The sequence below is a fragment of the Cygnus olor genome, chromosome 1 (genome assembly GCF_009769625.2).
Source record: "Cygnus olor isolate bCygOlo1 chromosome 1, bCygOlo1.pri.v2, whole genome shotgun sequence".
NCBI lineage: Eukaryota > Metazoa > Chordata > Aves > Anseriformes > Anatidae > Cygnus > Cygnus olor.
This window is the reverse complement of record NC_049169.1, coordinates 88607209-88626842: the sequence shown is the minus strand read 5'-3', so window position 1 is coordinate 88626842 and position 19634 is coordinate 88607209. Positions and strand designations below refer to the sequence as shown.

At 37.9% G+C, this 19634-nt stretch overlaps 1 protein-coding gene across 3 annotated transcripts; it reads left to right on the top strand.

Annotated features, from left to right (window-relative positions):
- The first annotated feature begins 101 nt into the window (after window positions 1-101).
- Window positions 102-19302, top strand: NSUN3 (NOP2/Sun RNA methyltransferase 3). Of its 3 annotated transcripts, none has more exons than XM_040568100.1 (6): window positions 102-240; window positions 1369-1478; window positions 2856-3055; window positions 4787-4941; window positions 5457-5578; window positions 19039-19302. In XM_040568100.1, exons 1-6 carry the CDS (start codon window positions 142-144, stop codon window positions 19298-19300), a joined length of 948 nt encoding a protein of 315 aa, XP_040424034.1. In that variant the 5' UTR covers window positions 102-141; the 3' UTR covers window positions 19301-19302. The 3 variants fall into 3 exon arrangements, with proteins under 3 accessions (XP_040424034.1, XP_040424015.1, XP_040424023.1); XM_040568081.1 differs by having other exon boundaries at window positions 103-240; window positions 2856-3199; XM_040568089.1 differs by lacking the exon at window positions 102-240 and adding an exon at window positions 597-615 and having other exon boundaries at window positions 2856-3199.
- The last annotated feature ends 332 nt before the right edge of the window (window positions 19303-19634 follow it).

Genomic DNA, 19634 nt, shown 5'->3' with positions numbered 1-19634 from the left:
ACTGTAGCACCCGAAGCCCCGCTCCCGGGGCGGAGGAGGAGGGCGGTGCGCTCCGTAACCCCACGATTTAACCACACAGCCACCACCTGACAGGCCCAGGGCCGCCCTCTTGCCGCGCCCCGCCCGGCTCCGGCCCCGGCCATGCGGCTGCCGCCCGCCGCGGCCCGGCTGCTGCCAGCACCGCTCCCCGCCGGGGCCGGCCTGTGGCCGCGGCGAGGGGCCGCCCGGCCGTCGGAGCAGGTGAGGCACCGGGCGAGCAGCGGGGGCAGCGGGGATCTGGCAGCGCCCGGCCCCTTCCTGGGCGGCCTTCCGCGGCCCCCGGGCCGGGCCGGGCTTGGGAGGCGGCTCCCGCAGCGCTGCAGTCCCCGCCTGCCCGCCGGGGTCGGGTGACGTGAAGGGCTGCGGGGAGAGCGAACAGTGGGTAATAAAGCCAGGGGCTGCCTTGGGGGTTTGTGCCGTCCCTTTGCTGCCTTGTTCCTTCTGCGAAGGCTGCCCGTGGTTAGGTGTACCCCTTTCCTCCTCGCTAGCGTCTGTTGGGGAGGGCTTTTGGGAGTCTGGGTTTTCTGATGAGGGGTGAGCCGTGGACGGCATGTCTGGAAACCAGCAATAACGATGGTACTGGGTCGCAGCAGGGAGGTGCTGTATGTCCCTAAACACGAAACTCCAGCAAAATGGCGGGTTTGCATTTGGAGTTGTTCTGAGGTGCACAAGTTTATGTGGAAAGCACAAGTTCTAACACTCCCCTCCCCCCCCCCCCCCGTCAAGTGAAACAGAAAAGAATCATTTGGAGCTCTCCTTCTGAATAGTACAAGTTTATTGAGGAAACACAAGTTCTTCCTCCCCTTCCTTGTCAAATGAAACAATTTTTTATCGGTTGAAAAAAAAAAAAAGTATAGCTAAAGTATTTTTTTTCTTATTCCTTATCTTACTTATTGCAGTATTTTCTAACTATATTCTAGCTGACTTGCACAGTGATTCAGGTGAATTTCTTTCTTTTAGTTAAGCACTTTGATACACCTTGGTGGAGGTGATCATGGTTCTAAGGAACAATCTCCGTAATCATGCATTGCTTATTTTGCTCCTGATGTATCACAGCCCCAGGACCCGCTGTGTTATCTCAGCTGATGTGGAGACAGAGTATTATCATCAAGCTTTGATTGACCTCCTCACACATAGGAAACAAGAGAGTACACTAGCTTAACTTCATTCTCTAAAATCTGTTAGGTTTTGATTGCATGTGTGATATGAACTTCATATCAGAGCATCTGAATATCAGGGAGAAATTGGTTTAAGCTGGAAAAATGTTCTTTTAATAGTTCTTGTGATAACTTTTTTTTTTTTTAAACTTTTCTATTCCCTTCTCTGAAGGTGGAAAATAAAATAAAAGGGAAAGTTCAAAAGCAAATTTGTCAAGTTGTTCTGGATCATTTTGAGAAGCAGTACACAGTGGAACTGGGAGATAAGTGGACCAGTGTCAGGTCTGTTGTTTTGGGGAAATGGGGGAGGGAGGAGAGAGGTTCTGTTAGTTTTTAAGTGCTTCATAAAATAACTTCAAAAACAGTCATAGACTGTGGCAGCTGTTTCAGTTTATTTGCAGTTTAGAACTGTAATAAAAGTGTGGAATAATAGAAGACTAAAATTTGATATTTTTTTTTTCTCATTGATAATAAGGAAATAGGTTTCTTTATATGGTGATTAAGTTTCTGTTCTCCTACATGTGTATACACTGTAAGGACACTGCCATCTTCTGTGTTTCAGTTTGCTGTTTTGTAAAAGCATGGTCCAAAGTAACCCTTCATACCCAACAGATGCTGTTAGTATTTTTTTCTCTAAGCTTTATAGTAGAGACTGGAGAAGAAATTGACTACTGTCTGTTTACGTGTACAGAAAAATGATATCAGTTAATTTGGGCCTTGATCACACAGTAGCTAAAGAACTGGCACTGAGAGAAGACATCTCTCCTCTGCTAGGTGGTGCTTGTCACTCATAGGAAAGCCAGCAGAAGAGCCCTTCTGGAGAAGTTCATTGCTTAGCTTACATGCTTTCCAACAGGAATGTGAACAAAAGCAGTTGATTTCAAGCTGAAGTGCATGAGGAATGCTGATGTGATCTGTGCCACATTACTTTGAATGGAAAAGCATCTCACATCATCAGAATCTTAGTAACCATGTGATTACTGAGTACCCTCTTGAAATACGTAAATAACATTTAGAAAGAAGTTATAAGCATAGATACATAACATTAGTTTAACCGAATCAACTTAGAAACTCCTAGGTTGGATCAATGCGTATTTCTCTTTTAGTCAACAAATATTACTGAGGAGTATTTTATAGCGCTGAAGGAAAAAGTACTGAGAAGAATTCAATTAGAAAATGATGAAAATCCTTGAAGAAAGGTCTGAGAAAGCAAACTGAAATACAAGCAGGGATATTCCTAGATGTAAATGCTGCTTTTTGGTTACTTTCAAGGAACATTTATTGGTTTATGTTTTTCTAGCCCAATGATTGTAGAATGTAAATGGAAATTTAGCAAAGAACACTTGTAAAGACTACATTTTATAGATGTATCGATGTGTGTGTGTATATATATGTGTGTATACATAGATAAATGTATAGATGTGTGTATATATATATACACATGTATATGTATGTATAGATGTACATTTTACAGTGGTGGCTGGAATGACCACTGCAAAACCACTGTGATTCTTTTTGCTGTGATTTCTGGTAGCTAATTTTGCAGTCATTCTTTGCCCCAGGGAAGTTCCTTATAGTCAGAAAAAGCATTGTGCTTCATATTGGAAAGTTAATTTTATTTGTCAAGTTATTAAACAGCTTTTCCTTTTTCCAATCTAGAGATGTACTCACATGCCCGTCGTGCTGGCAGTATGCCATTCTGCTTAACAAATTCAGCCAGTCCGCTGAACTGGAGAATACATTGCGTGTGAAGGGATATCATCTTGCCTTTCGAGGAACGTTGCCTTATCTTCCAAGATCATTGAAGTGTTACATCAGTAGAACTCCTAGGAGATTCCCTGCGCAAAAACACCAAACTGGTAAACTGAAAGAATATTATCTGCTGAATGCTGCTTCAGTGTTACCAGTGCTGGCATTAGAGGTGAAAGATGGGGAAGACGTTTTGGATCTCTGTGCTGCACCAGGGGGTAAATCAGTAACTATCCTACAGTGTGCCTATCCAGGTACTGTATTGAGGTGCTGTTAGTTGATTCCTCACTCTGTTCCTGGGCTATTTTAGTTGTGTCTGTATTCTGTACAGATTTGGATTGGGGGTGGGAAGAAAAAAATATATATATTCTAATTAGTTCTGTGCCTTTTAGTAAGATTTTTATTAGGTTTGTTTACCTACAAGAGCATGAAAATTGCATTAGTTATTTAAATATCTGTTACTGCATACTAACAGACAAAAGCATAGTAGCTTTATGTTTTACTTCGCTGATTTTCTTATTGTTACTTCTGAAGAAGCTAATTTAACTCCTTTGTAGATTTGTTGGCCCAGGAAGTTAAGTAATTTGCAATCCTTGAATATTTGTACCTTTTATTCTTTTACTCTGCTACCTGCCTGGCCAGTGCTATGCAAATAGTATAAGTAAATATAAGTGTACCAATATCAAATGGAATATAAATTAAATGTGCTAGATCTAGGTAGGGGGGAAGAGTTTATGATGAAGAATTGGTCTAAATCAGCATTTTAAAAGTTCTGTGTCTTAATCTACCTGGATTTATCAGAATAAAGCACCAAGATAATCACAGCATGTTAGAAGGCAACAATAAGCATCTGTTCCCAAGTTTATATGTTAAGTTGAGCAGAAATTGTCTCAAAATGTTTATAGCACCTTAGGTTCTTAAGGATGAGAATATTAATTGTAGCCACCTGTAAATGTTGATTACAGCTTGTTCTCACCCCCTCTTCTAGAGGAACCAGGTGCTGCCAATGAAATGAATTGAATGACTTGCCCTTTCAAAAGGTTTGGGGAAAAATAAAAGTAAAAATAAAAATTAAAAATAAAACCTTTTATCCCACATCTTCTTCTGAAGATATTAGTTTGTTGCTGAGAAAGTAAGGTGCAAGAAAGTTGATTCTGACTATATCTCAGTGAATGCTAAAACATTTCCTATTATGTATGGCAGACAAAAGGTGTGGGACAAACCATAGGTGGGTGTCCTGAGACTCAAAAAGAGAAACTTTTTAAAAATAGTAAACAGGAATTAAGAGGAAAGTGCGTTGCTGGCCTGGGTTGAGTTACAAGCAACAGTTTCTTCAGAAGAGATAAGTACTCAGGCTTTGTTTTAAGTGCAACAACAGGCTTTTGTTAAAACACAGCTTAAATTTCAACTCAGTCAGGAATTGGACTGCTCAGTATAGGGTGCAGAAAGCTGAGGCTTTATTTAGTTAAAAGGCAATTAACCTATAAGAGACATACTTCATTGTCTAACGACAGTGGTAGAAGGAACATAGAAAAACACTCAGCACTGATTTGGGATGTGGCTTATGTTTAAAGTTGGTTTTACTGTGGAAGTGTATTGCTACCATAAGTATTTGCTAGTAAATATTTATGGATTGCTCTGTAGGAACATGTTGAAATTTACTAGGGTTTATAAAAATCTAGCAGTGCCATAAAATGTGCAATAGCATAAGCACATAGGGTGTAAAGTCTATGGCTGTCATAGAAAAAAAAACAATTTCTGAATTTGTTGTTACTCTTTGTATTCACAGAAAATACAGAGGACTGATTTTAGGGTGTTTACTTCATTTTTTATTTTTTAAGGTCAATTTCACTGTAACGAGTATGATGATTTGAGATCAAGGTGGTTGAAACAGACAATGGAATCCTTCATCCCGGATCCGTTGGTTAACTTAATAACTGTCTCTAAACTAGACGGTAGACAGATTGGAGATTTTAAGCCTGAATTGTACGACAAGGTAACATTATTAGTTATTAGTAAATGATATTTCTTCCTTCTGATTCTTTTCCCATGCTGCTTTATTTTTCATGTTTTTCCAGACTCCAAAAAAATATTTCACTTATCCAGGGGAACCAAGGTCATATACAGGATTTTTAAGGCCTCAGGAATCACTTTATGAAGCTTATTGTGCATTTGTTCATGTGTTAGATGATGTTTCCCATTTAGTTTTGGTAATGAATTCTGAAGACCTTGTAGCTTCCATGCATGATGTGTACTTAAGAACAGGGGATCAAGTGAGAAAGCTCTGTTCTCCAGGTAGAGGGTAGTTTTGAGGCATTTTTTTTTCTTCCTCCTTGATGACTCCTTATAAGCATCTCAAAATAGTAATTAGATCATTTTTTCTCCTAAAATTGAAAATAAAAATGGTGTTCCAGGTGCTTGCAAAAATCAGTTGAGTGGATTTTGGTACAGATAATCACTTTCTGAAAACTGTATTGTGAATTGTCTTATTTGCTCCTATTTGCTGTACAGGTACTGGTTGATGCTCCTTGTTCAAATGACAGAAGCTGGTTATTCTCTTCTGATACTCAGCAAGCTAAGCTTAGGCTAATACAAAGAAAAGAATTGTCTTCTCTACAATTCCAGCTGCTAAGGTGAGAAATGCAAAGAAAAGCTATTAAAGGAGCTTTTCGTAGTTAATGAAAATGTGTTGGGGGGGTGGGGTGTGGACAAGATTTGTCATATTTAATATCTAAACCTAGGTTTCACCACATGAAAAAATTTCAAGAATATATTGTTGCAATTGCTGTTCAGATTAAAAAAAAAAGTGAATATGGAAATTTGCATGGTATAACATAAATGGTGAGGTCCAGATCCTCTACTAATGCACTGTTGTACAGTCCCATTAATTCACTTATTAACATTTATGTCCATTTACAGGTGATTCAGAGCAGTCTGGTACCATAGCGAAATGTTTTTGGTTGACATAGCTAAAATGATTTCAGAACTACTCAGTTGAAGCAAAAACATGCATTGAATGTTTAATGTTGTGGTTTTTTGTTGGTTTTTTGTTGTTTTTTTTTTTTTAATCTGTGAAAGTAGTCTACAAACCTGCCAAGCTGGGTACTCGTTCCCCAACACATTTTGTTGTTGTTCTGTTGCAGAATTATCTGTTACGGTTTTTTACAGCCTACATGATAACCAAACTGTCAGTCAACACTGGTTACCAACCATCATTTAGTTCATTAGTTGATACTGCTTCAAAATTTGTTTCTTGTACTGTTTTTATGAAAAGTTTGAGTCTACTGTGGCACATTCTTAAGTGTTGCTTGAATTTAATATCCATTTAACTACTTATGGCACACATACTGTTCATTGTAACTGACAGGGTAAAAAAAGTAAAAGAATGTTGGTTTGGGGCAAGTTGGAGAGGACTGTGTGGTTTTAAGGAACATCCATCCAATAATCCAAATCAAGGTTGTCCTTGATTTGTATTACGCTTTCTAATGATACCAGCCATAGGCTAGCTAGCATTTGTGAAGACTTTGAAAATCCTTTTTCCCCAATGAGGAAAAACTCTAATGTGACTTCCCAATAATACCTTTTAGACCTGAGTGTTTTTAACTAAGTAACAATCATGCCTGAAGTCCATCTGTCAAAGCAAATTGAGGGAAAAATAACATACTACAAAACAACGAAAAGAAGTTTTTATGGAAAGTTCCAATTTACAGCAGTTCCAGATAGTTCTGCATGAGTTCCAGTTGAAAAAGACCTAACAGAGGGGTATGATTTATAGCAGAAATATGAGTATCTTATTGCGGTAATGCATCATGTCACCCATTTCCTTTGAAGAAATCAATCACATTTAAAACACTGACCTGTTCCGGTTTTCTCTTTTCTATATTTGACATATAAAATCCAATTTGTGGGCCCCAACCAAAAGAAAGCATATATCATGCAGTGAAATTTTGGGAATTTGCATAAATCTCTTCAGATTGTAATCCTGAAGTGGAGAACTCATGACAGCAGGAATCTTGTTTTTAAAAAAGGAGATGCTCCTGTCAGCCCAAATCAGATTTAATTGAATTATTCCTAAGTCAAGAAGAGAACTTTGCTTCTGTTGAAAGTACACTTTACTATAGCAACAGCAAGAAGAATTGGATTTGTAAGGACAGAATACTTTTTACATGTAAGTTGAAGTAAAAGGATTGTAATTTCTGTTTTGTTGTTCAACATACATCTGAGTAGTTCTATAGATTGAACAATCTATTGTTACGTGTACTGGATTTTTATTTATTTATTGCCTTGTAAAAGATTTTAGAGCACATAAAATACATGGTTATATTCAAGATGTAGATATTACAACCTTTATTCAGTAAAATATTTGTCGTACACTTGGTAAATGCTATAGATGTCCAGAGGATTTTTATTGTTCCTTCCATCTGATCATTTTAGAATGGATTCCCAAACATCAGTGTCAGATTTGGTGTGAAAGGGAAAAAAGAAATCATAAAAATGAGACCAGGAAAGGTTAAGTGATTCTTGCAAGTGCATTAGAAGTTTACAAAACTGAAATTGTAGAATGCTACCGTATTCAAGTCTTTATTTTATGGTTAGGGTGCATAATCATAAGTCAAAAATTGACACTGAATTCTGTCTCTGATACCTTCCATTAATATTCAGGAAGGTTGAAACTACACTAATTCTGCTGTACTCCACCTTGTTTGAATCAGTTCATGCAGCACTAGCTCTGGCTTACCTATTCAGGTTACCTGGTGTTTTATGCTCAGGGATTTTTCTCACCTCAGTTGTTGTATCTGTAGAACAAAAATAAGTATAAAGCTGGATCCCTGCAATTTTGCTGGGAGTAGTGAAAGAAATGCTGTGTGATTTGAAGATGAAATATAAGGGCCAAGCAGTACTTCAGTTTAGCAATAGTAGTGAAGTATAAGGAAGAGAGTAGAAGGAGGAACCCACAAATGAGAATTCTGAAATGGGAGAGAATTATGAATTGTCACTTCTATGAAGTGATTTTTGGCACAAAATTTGGGATTCTTTAATTATGGAAGTGCTTCACTTGTCATCTTTTTCTGGGTTTTGTCATCTTGTGGGTTGTTTTTTTTTTTTTTTTTAAGCAGATCAGCCTTTGGGAGTAGGGGAAGGTGGGGAAATCAGAGAGGAACTGAGGGAAGAAAAAGTATTGTTGCATTATGATATATGCTACAAGTACTTGGAGGCTTCTGAGAATGAAGATCTGAAAGAAACTTTGATGGAATGATCTTCCTATGTCAGTCTGAATCAAGTTTGCAATCTAAATGAACAGCATAAAAGCTGAAGAGCAAATTTTATAAGCAGCGAGGGCACTACTGATTTGAAGGAAATTGAGATTGTAGTGATTGTTAATACCAAAACCAAAGCATACCTGCAGAGTGCTATAATCCGAGAACACACTGCAAATCTTGTTATTATTTGGGGTGTTCATGCAGAAAACAAATCGCAAAATAAGTAAGGAAAGTTCATTTCCTGACACTGAATGCTAGTGCAAAAGGCAGTGATTCCCACATGTGAATTTACCATTGTTATCAATTCTTAGATGAAAGTTAAACTTGGGCTTAAGGTCGAGTGCGTAATAACTTAACGGTGAAACTGCTACAGATGTTGTAATTATTCCTAGACCAGTAATTGCAGCTGAAAGAAACGGTGTTAGGATTCAGCTGAAAATAAATCCAAACAGGATACAAATTGGAAAATGCAGAAAAGGCGTTCAGACTACTGTAACTCTTCTGTACACAACATCTCACAGTAATTAAATGGCTCTAATTGGTGTTTAATAGAGTTCTGGTCCAGAGGAGCTCAAACCAACTTTAAAAGATACATTGTGGTTGGCTTTTTCTGTTTTCAACTCTTTTTCTCCTTAGTAGTTAACTAGAAGGGAGATTGTGCGTGCTTGTCTTGCGTATTCAAAACCAGCAGGTTTGAGGGAATTCTGAGTACGTGAGAGGTTTGGAGGGCCTTGAATATTCTGCCCTTTTGATTACTGGTGGCAAATTAGCCATACAAAGTGCTCATTTTTCTAGTTGATCTTTAGAGTTTTTTCGGATTCTCCTTTTTCAGAACTCAGAATGAAGCACTAAATTTGGGTTGAGAAATCAGGAAAACACTTTATTCTCCCTAGTTAATGAAATGCTTCAATCCCTGTTTGTCATTACAAACACTATGATTTTTAAGGAACTGTGGCTGATTCTCTGCAACATAATGCATCTCCTGTTACAAACCTTATGCAACTGGAATGCAATAGTGAGATAAAAGGAATGTTTCCCTCTAAACAAAGAACTTCTTTTTTTCTTTTTTCTTTGGATGCCAGTCATAACATGGTATTTGAAGTTGCTGATCTTTTCCAAGAAAAGGTTACCAGAAGTTGTGAGATGTTTTTGTTTGCTTGCTTGCTTTATTATTTCCTGCTGAATAGTTTAGGAAGTGGGAGGGTTGCATACTTGCTTTTACTCAGAAGGAAAAAAAAAGAAAGCCTACACCTAAATATTCTGTGCTTCATTTTCTGAATGAAATGGAACATAAATAATTAATGTCAAATGTAAGTAACCAGGTATTGTGCAAACAGTTTCGTCAAGCTTCCAATCTGTGTTTGCCTTGCTGCTGCAGTCCCAGGCTCCACTGGAGCAGAGACTGCTGATCATGCAGCCAGTTTGTACGGTGGTTTACCAATCTACACACGTGGAAAGTCAAGTGAGATTGACATTTTCCCTTAAGTCATCAGATAGAATTGGCAACCCAAGTCTCTAAAGGCTAACCTACATACCAGCAGACAAGCCTTATTTTCTCATGCTCAGACCTTTGCTTAGAAAGAAATATTAAAACTTTTGGTGAAACCTTAAGACACAAATGTAATAGAATTTAAGTTGCAAGTTGCTCTGTTTTCTCTGAATATGTCAAAATTAGTGACATGGCTTCATAGAATACATATGTATTTGCATCATAGATTTTTTTTGAGAGCTTTTTTTTTTTTTTTTGCCTAGTGTGTAGTAAAAATTGAACTACTCAAAAAATCCCGATGTTCTTTCTCTGGAATTCAGTGTCACTTGTGCATTTTCACTGAAATGTAGGGTTTTCCTCATGTACTTAGAAGAGGAATTACAATCCCTCTATTACACTTTTGATGTGTGTCTAAGCTGTTAATTGTTTATTTTGTTGTAAAGTGATGGTCTTTTTTTTTTTTTATGTACCATTGTGTATTGCCCAATATTGTACCAGCATATGGATACCGCCATGAGATTTCTGCTTTGATTAAGACGAGACTTTATGGCACATGGGCATGTAATGATGATATTAAAAAGAATATACTCGTAATTAGCTTGTTGTTCTGTCAAAGCAATGATTTAGTTTAGTTTGTGATTTGCTGCTGATGAAAAAAATATCAGCCACGAGTGTTCTTGGCAAAGGCAGGGAGAGCCAGTGACTTGTGCCTTGAAAAAGAAGTTACTATTCTGGAAGCTGCCCGACTTTATTTAGTGTGAGGCCTTAGAAGGATGGCAAGGCTGAATGTCATCTGGTAGCAGAAATAGAGAAGAGACCCTTCAGAAACATGGCAGTCTTCTTGTATAGTGCTCAACTCCGACATCGAACCTCTGTGGGTAAAGTTATGGGGTGTTTTGAAATGACCTGAGGGAATTCTGAACGGAGGTACTGGGGTGGGAGGTGAATAAGGGAAGGGAAGGGAAAGGAAAGGAAAGGAAAGCCATGTCCTGTGCAGAAGGAAAGAGAAGGCACGTGGGAAAGCATGGAAAGTTGTGCTGAGGATTGCTTCTCTGCATTGTTCTTTGGCTTGTTCTTGGACTAACAGATTTTCCATGGATTGTGTGGATGGTTCTGTCTTTCAACTTCTCCAAGATGGAAGACAGTTAATAGTTATATAGACTGCTGACCCAAGGCTTCATACCAGGTGTGCTGTTTGGGGCAAACAGTGTTCTCTCTCTGTGCCTCCTTGCCCCTCTGGTTGGAAATGGTTAGATAGTTGCTGACTGGTCAGTGAACCTTTTTGGTCTAATTACATATACCTACATGTACAATGTTCTGTGCCGTTCCCCAAAACACTGTTGGTTATGTTGCTGGAGGTTCAAGTCATTCTTACTTTTTCCTCTCAAGGTGGTGCCACCAGACAGAAAAGAAATAGAGATGAATTAAGGGGAGAGAGCACAATGTCTGAGTTTAGGGGAAAGAGTGAGGACTCTTAGATTCTGGTCTGGTATTCCAGGGGCTATTTATCTATTTTGCATAAATAGCAGTTAACTAAAACACTGGAATACTCCTTGCAAACTGAATCTGAAGACTCTTACTCTTCTAAGTAAGTACCTGAGCTACCTCACTTGTGAGACACAGCCTTTTATCTTTATGCATTTAAGTAGTAAGTAATTTAGCTAGGGAATGTCTTTATCTTGGAATAGGCTCAAGTTATTTTTTAGACTCATGGTTGGTTTTGAATTTCCTCACAAAGAGTGAGTTCTGTGGCCGTTGTTGTGGACCCATCTCATCTTCCATTAGAGATATTAAATAGTTTCTGATTTTAAGTTCTGCCTAGTTCCTTAAGCCTTTTGTAGTGCCCTGTGCATAACTTACATATCGAGTCCCTAGCGATAGGTTGCAAAACGAAGTTTCTGGAATTAATAAGTAAATTAACAAATAGGCTACCCAGCAGCTAGGTAGTTGCCTAGGTAGTTGGGATCACAGATTTAATTAAGACACTAATTTTGCTTTAATTCCACCTTCAGTCCTTCCAGTGTATATGCATGGTTAGTAAGCTGTAATGAAAAACACTACTTCTAAAGCTGTGTGGCAAAGTCTGTAGTGGGCTTCAAAGGTCTTCTGTTCTCCCTTTCCTAGCTGAGATGGTTCTGCTTGGGCTGTATATGTTTATCTTTTTTTTTTTTTTTAAATAACAAATAGAGGTTGGGAAGAGGAATGGGTCTCCGTAAGTGTGTAAGATAGAAGTTAATTCTGGGTTAAATAAAATGACAGAAGGGTTGAAAGTTGTTTGGAGTGAACTGCCTCTGGATGCTGCAGGCTGTCCAGCTAAAACCAGCCTTGTTGTTAGTGATGCTGACTGTGTGGAAGAGAGCGGCTGCAAAATTCTTGGGCATTGCATTGTCATTTGTGGTTCTTACATCTGGGAACAGAATTAAGCTGACTTGTTGCCCTTAAAGGGTCACAGCAGTTCTGGTGTTGCAAGGGATATCCTATATATCTGTGTTAACAGGATGATTATTCCAGGACTCACCATGCACTGGAGAAGAAAGCTTAATAATGTTAAACTGAAGGTCCAGTCTTTTTGTGAGAAGAATTTAAAATTATTTGCCGTAGAAAATTTCTCCTGTACACCTTTGTAACTGCTCTTCACAAATTATTAAAAGTGGGTATTTTGACACGGGAGGGACTTCCTTATCAATTTGGCTTTATATGGGGAAAAAACAAAGCAAAACCTTCAATATGCAGTCCATGTTACAATGATGCATCTGGACTGTTGTAAGAGCAAGAAGGAAATAAATGATATCTTTTGTCAATAAAAAGAATAGAACTGAGGATAAAAGCAAAGGTATCTTGAGATGCTCTACTTCTTGAAAAGCTTGTAAAAGCAGGTGTTATTCTGATCAGACATTCTCACATACTGAGCAGAAATATATCCCAGTTGCCAAAAGATGGCAGTATTGAAGTGTTGTATTATTTTTAAATTACCCTAAAATGTATGTAATCTTTTTACTTTAATACTGGAAAAGGTTAAATGAGTAATGTAATTAATGCTGACACTTCCAATGGCACAAAATGTATACCCAAGCATAGGAGGAGTGGGCTGGACATACAGGTGCTAGCTGTAGTTTGAAATGCACATTTATTGTCTGCTTTTTTTAAAAGGATGTTTGAGATGCCAAGACTTTTAGAACAACTGAAATGTCAGCCTATCATGTTTAATTTTCTTTAAGTGTGAAAAATCTTTTGGGGTTTTGTCTAACTACATTTTAGTTGCACATACAAGTGCTTTGCTTTAAGAGGTGTATGGCTCTAGAGTGGTCTTTTTTTTTCTGTGAGATATTAAATAATCATACTGCTCTGTTTTCCCTAATTTATTGTGTCTTATCCATTCTTAGACTTTAAAGTAAGTCTTATGAAGTAAACTAAATAAAAGTGCTTTAAAATAGTATATTCCTTTCCAAAAAAAATCTTATCCGGTACTCCTGTAATATGAAGGGTTAGAAGAGACTAGTGCATCTTTTCTACCTCTGACTTCCATAGCTCAATATGTGCTTTTGAACTAAATAGACATCCTGCAAAAATATAAAGTGAAGTAAAATATTTTTTTTAGTTAAAAAAATAATTTAGAATGAGAAGAGCAATCTGCATGTCTTTAACTGTCTTAAAGTACTTCCTGAATGGGCTGGATACCAACCACCCTCATGTTAGGATTGCAATTGTGCTTTAGGCTTATGTGCTGGAAAGATTTAAGCGTGGATTCAGTTACTATGAAGTGATAATGTCAGTAGGTCAAAGCAGATGTCGAGAAGCATCAAGCACATTTCTACAGAATGATGTGCCAGTTAATATCAGTCTATCCTGCGGTTTTCCAGCTGCTGTAATTACAAGTTACTAATGATTTGAAAATACTGTTACTGTTGATATCACAGTGACCCTCCTAAATTGTGATACGCTGTTATCTTCTAAAGTTACATTCAGTACCTCAGAAAACATTGTGTTTTTTTTGTTTGTTTAGCATGTATATTTTTTTGTAACAAACATGCATTAGTGCTTGCAGTTCTATCATATAATTATTTCATTTTGCATACTGTTTTATATTATTTCCTGGCAGAGCTAAACTTGGAGGTCTTGTATTCAGGCCTTGCATGGTGAAAAGGACGTGTTAATGGATGGTCTTGCACTTTACCAATTTTTGTCTTTTTTGCTCTGCCATGGCTATCTTAGAGGTATAATTGGTATAATATGACAATATGCAACACAAGCTGAGTTACGCATGCCACATGCTGACAGTGGTGCTTCTTCTTCAGGGTCTTGATTGCAAGTGCTAAGGGTTTGTCACATTAGTAAAACAAAATTGAATGTATGGAAAAGTGGACATACTGTGAACTCCAGGAAAATTTCCCTGTGCTTGTAGTATATGTTCTCATTTTTCTCCATGGGAAGCTTGAAACTTTGCAATATTAGTGCCTGTAACATGTGAAATTCAGTATGGCAAACATATATACTTAGATTTAAAATTATGAAATTAATTATAACTAGATTTATATTTAAAGTGAAGTTTTACTGCTTTAATAAATACAATGGAGGACATCTGTACCACTAAGAGAAAAATAACTCCAAATTAATAACCTTCAATATATTTTACCTTTAAGCTACACATTTTAATAAAAGAAAGGTGAAAAATATTATAGTGTCTTCTGCACTAGCATCCTTTTTCACAGAATCACAGAATCGTCTAGGTTGGAAGAGACCTCCAAGATCATCTAGTCCAACCTCTGTCCTAACACTAACAAGACCTCCACTAAACCATATCACTAAGGACTACATCTAAACGTCTTTTAAAGACCTCCAGGGATGGTGACTCAACCAATTCCCTGGGCAGCCCATTCCAATGCCTAACAACCCTTTCAGTAAAGAAGTTCTTCCTAATATCCAACCTAAACCTCCCCTGGCGCAACTTTAGCCCATTCCCCCTCGTCCTGTCACCAGGCACGTGGGAGAATAGACCAACCCCCACCTCTCTACATTTTAATCATTCTAGATTTGAAGCTCAGTTTCAGAAGCTACAAAGTGCCTTATAACAAGCATGAGATTCCTTACTTAAAGCTCAACTCTTAGCTGAAGCATTTGGGGGTAATGCCCTAATGTAAGAGGAATCATACATGCTCAGATTGTATGGTCACAGCAGTGGTGGTGGGTTCTGCTAGATGTCAGTAAATTAAGCTCCAGTTCTGACATACCCCTTGAATGAGCTTGTTCCCCTCCGTTGATTACAGAAGATGACTAGTTTCTGAAATTTATTTGTACAAACTTTTAGGAATGAATTTTCCCTCATGCCGATGACAAGGGGATCAGATCGCCTGAACCTGTTTACCCAGCGCGGTATCACCCTGTGACTTTGAGCCCAACACTTCTTCACTTTGCATTTTGCAGCTCTGTGCTGAAGGTTTTTCAAGAGCCGAGCACAGCTTAATTGGGGGTGGCGGTCGGTTGACATTGAACACAGCCACGGAAACAATTGTTGCTGAACTTGACAAGATGGATAGATACATTGATTAACCTTGCAGTGTAAAGTAATCCCTCTTAGGTTTTTTAATTTATGACTTAAGTTCAGAGTAAAGATAACTTCTCATTCTCCAGGCTTTTTGGGTCATGGGCTAGTGAAAATTCCCAAACTAAGGAGGCTTATGGTTAATTAGTTTTTTTTGTTGTGAGATTTTTCAGGATTTTGTTCAGAAGACTGTGTTGCTCCTTCCTCTGAGTCACTGCACCAGAGATTCAGTTGCAGGAGCACAGTGCCTTTGAAAGTACTGTCTTGAATGATTCTTACTTTATATATGGTAAGAGAAAGACACTTAGCAAGCGTCTGTGCTTTTCACTTGAGCTACATCTACTTTTTTGGTATTTACCTTTTACCTTTTCCGCAGTAAAAATATTTTCTCACTTGTATATATTCTCATAGTCTCTGCATTATAAGAAAACAGTTGTTGTTATCAACTCTTTGAGTGAAGTTATCAGGTGTACTAAAAGAATATCTTGATTGTTGTGCAAAAAAAAATATTCACATTTCAGCTAGTTGCCCTTGGATGACTTGGCATTCCTGTATAGATGGAAAAGGTGTAAAGAGAGGAAATTCTATAAAAATGAGAAGATTAGGTTGTTTCTTAGAATACTGTGAAGATTAGCTCCACTTTGAGCTAGTCTTAGAAAATTTAGCTCTGTTTTCTTTGAGTTCGCATAGTTGTTTGCTTTATAAATTTTCTATTACGCTGGGGGATAAAAAGCTTTTATGATTTCCAGAACTGGTATGAGGCTAAGGAGGCTTGATCAGTGTGTGGTTCTCTTGCTGGTTTGTTCATCTTTGGAACGAGAAGATTGTATTTGCCTCTTCGACTTTTTCTTTTATTTATGTATTTAGTTTTGGGTTATGCTTAAACACAGCAGACTCTTTAGGAATGGTGTCACGATGTTTCAGTACAGTACTTAGGTACCCTAGCATAAGTGAAGCCTTCAGATACTACTGTAGCACAAGTAAACAAGTTAAACTTTCTTTAAAAAAATTAATCCAACTTGCATCAATAGTTTTTCTTTTCCTTTCTCGTAGTAGCAGAAACAACTCTGCCTGTGGCAAAACCCCACATCTCAGTGGTCTCTTGAGTTCTGTTAAGTCTTGGTTATAACGTTCCATACGTACATATATATATATATATATATATATGTGTGTGTGTGTATATATATATATATATGTGTATTTTTTTTTTACATGCAAAACTCAGGTATATAATCTACTTGGTACGAATGAGGAACTGCTTACTTGTGAACTGCATTCCCAACTTTTATCAGTGCTTGCATTTGTCAAAGTAATGGATGTGTTGGCATGCTTTGGGACACTGACTGTGACACTTAATGATCTTTGTATTGTTTTGTTCACATGTTTAAAAGTACAAAGTTTCCTTTGTGCCCTACCATTTCTCACTAGCAAATACAAGCAAGTGACACTTGCACTGGGCTATTCCCTCCCAGCATACAGTGCAGTGGCATTGAGCGTTAGCCCAAAATTCCTGAGATGCTTTACTGCAAAACTTCTCTGAATTAGAAAATGGTGCTAAAAATTGAGCCATAACAAGCTGATTTTGGAAAGATAGGTGTCAAATGCTGGTGTGAAAGCAAACAGGCAGTCAACACAAAACATTTAAAAACCGCTTTTGTCTGCCATAAGACAGAATGGAATGTTACTTAACTTACTGAATTTCTTGCAAATATTTTGTCAGACATGCACGCTGTAGCTTCCTACTCTGCTTTACAATAGCTATCTTCCATATATCTGGGCCCATTTTGGTTGCCAGACAGAAGCAGCATAAACCCAGCCCTTTTAAATGGACAGCTGTCACCAGGGAAGAGCTGCAATGTTGGGATGACACCTGCTGTGTTTTACTGTCTCAAGGTGAAGTTGTAAATATCATCTGTATCAACCAGTGTCTCAAATATTCTTAAACGCTTTCGCAGACTCTCAAAAAGCTACTTGAAGTCTGAGATAAGCTTCCTATTTTGTGATAGCTTTAGCTAATTTTGGAAGTCCATTAGACGCAGTTAAATTGAAAATATTCAGACCTCCAAAGTCCTTTGTAACCTGTTCTTTACCTTTAACAGGCTGAACTTGAACTGCTCTATCACTTATTCTAAATGTGCTAGCCATCTGCTCACTCCATCTTTTTATTGATCTGATACAACACAGGCATTAAACACTGATTTTTTTAACATCATCTGTTAAGAGAGATCTGTTGCCTTATGCTAAGTAAAACTGGAGTAGGGTAGACACCAGTAAATTATGTATTTGGCTTGTTGATTAACCTAGTCAAGACCAATAGAAGAAATGAGCAAGATTTGCATACCCTCCTCAGGGAAAGAGATTGGGTGTAACACAGGAGTTTTCACCTGGGAAGGTGAACAGAGTTGTATTATCTCTGTAGGAAACACCCATTTGTCCTAGTGTTTCCTTATTATTTTGGACAGGACTTTCAGATTTGCTTTGATCCTGCTTGTGATAAGGCTCTTCTTTATTGATTCTTTTCCTGAAAAGGCACAATCCTGTCATAAAGGACTTGCTTTTTCCCTTTTTTTTCCCCCTTTGCTTTCTCAACTGTTTTCATTCTGATATCACGCTTAGCAGCTCCTCAGCTTGTCTCTGGAGGAACTGCTGTTTCAATATCATTGCATTTATTCATCTGGGCTTGGAACCAGGCTCACTGCTTTTTGAGTCTGCTCACCTGATTCAGGAGCTGGGGTTTTTCTTTTCCATGTAGTAGGGTTGGGGGGGGGGGGGGAGGGATATGTTTAGTGGGTGTGGGGTTTGGGGGTTTTCTTTTTGGTCAGTACAGTGGTCTAAATAATGTCTACGCATCTGTGATTTGAAGAATGCTCTTCTGTGATCCAAGTTTTGTTTTTTTTTTTTATCTCTTTTAATTTGCTAGAAGTGAATATGGATTGCTTATTTTCCTTACTTCCTTACTCTCACAGGCTATATTTTCTCTCTCTGAAAAGGACCTTGGGGATCTGCTTTAATGGAAAGTAAACAGTCTGTTTAAACTCAGTTTCAGTGGGAAAGTAAAAACAAAAAACCAAAACCCACCTCTCTTCTGTCCACCAGTAGTCAAGTAGTCTTGAAGCTTTCAAGGAAACCTGAAATCTTAAACCACTTTTTTCAAAATTTGTCAACGGCTTAATAAGTGAAGGGCACATAAACAGACAATATGATGCTATAAATCATATTTCCTTAGGAAATCAGGTTGAAAAGTAGTGACTTGGAGAAACCCCCAGTCCTGTTATACACTAAATAAGTTGCTGAAATTGCAAAAATGATTGTAAAATTAATTACAGCCAAGTAATTAGTCCAGGCTATTACTACAACTCTACATTCTGCTGTTTGTTCACACAAGGAGCCAGCTAAGTATCTAACTATCTAACTAGTACTTCTGATGTGGTGTTCACCCATTTTGTATGCACAGTTGCACCATTTTCACAGTAGTGCTGTGCATATAAATGTTCCAAAGTATATTCTGTGACTCTGAATGGATGCTGCTATCTACTCATCATTCTCATATTTAAAAAAAAATACCCTTAGTTAACTGAGAATACATTAATAAATGAGAAGGCAAAAATGTGTTGCGGGTTGTTTCCTGAACTGTTAGTTATATTCTGTTAAGACTGTTCCATGATGTTATTTATTTTTTTACTATTTATACCTATTTGTAAATCTGGATGGAAAACTCTTGCACCTTTTTCCCTTCACCCCCCAGCCCCTTCTTTAAGCATGTCACTTCATATGTTGAATTATGGTTTTTTTCATTATTTGCAGGTCTGCTATTAAAGCATTGCGTCCTGGTGGATCATTGGTCTATTCCACTTGCACTCTCTCGAAGGCAGAAAACAGCGATGTAATAAATCTCATTCTAAAATCCTGCGCTAATGTAATGCCTGTAGATATAAGTGAAATGGCCAAAGCTGTTTCCCAGGAATTCACTTTTCTCTGTGATACACAACAGCATGAACTTCTGGTTCTGCCAGAGAAAGGGAAAGCCTGGGGCCCAATGTATGTAGCTAAATTAAAGAAAATATAGTCCATGTGAAGCCTGTTAGTTTCATTTATAAGCGGATAAAATTATATTTATTCCTAATATACTATGTGTATGTGAACACACGTCCAAGTCAACTGAATTTAGAGCTTTGCAGTTTTGTATATGCTGCTCCCTAGTAAAACGGAAGCTAAAAATTTAGCTTAGCTAGAAATACAGAGCGTCTTCTAACATGGACTTGGGGGCTTCTGTGAAGTCCTTTTGAAGTCAAGAAAGCTTTGTGTTATTTTCAAGGCGATGCTCTGAACAGGATTTACATTCCAGAGTAGAAGCCTGTGTGTGGTGTTTTTTTGCACTTTTTAAAAAATTACTTCTGATT

What these genes read in the sequence shown, in the direction of transcription:
- NSUN3 (XM_040568081.1), top strand. Translation starts at nt 142, where the DNA reads ATGCGGCTGCCGCCCGCCGCGGCCCGGCTGCTGCCAGCACCGCTCCCC. An exon ending in GATAAGTGGACCAGTGTCAG is followed by an intron (nt 1,479 to 2,855) that starts GTCTGTTGTTTT and finishes TTTCCAATCTAG; the next exon opens with AGATGTACTCACATGCCCGT. An exon ending in CTACAATTCCAGCTGCTAAG is followed by an intron (nt 5,579 to 19,038) that starts GTGAGAAATGCA and finishes CATTATTTGCAG; the next exon opens with GTCTGCTATTAAAGCATTGC.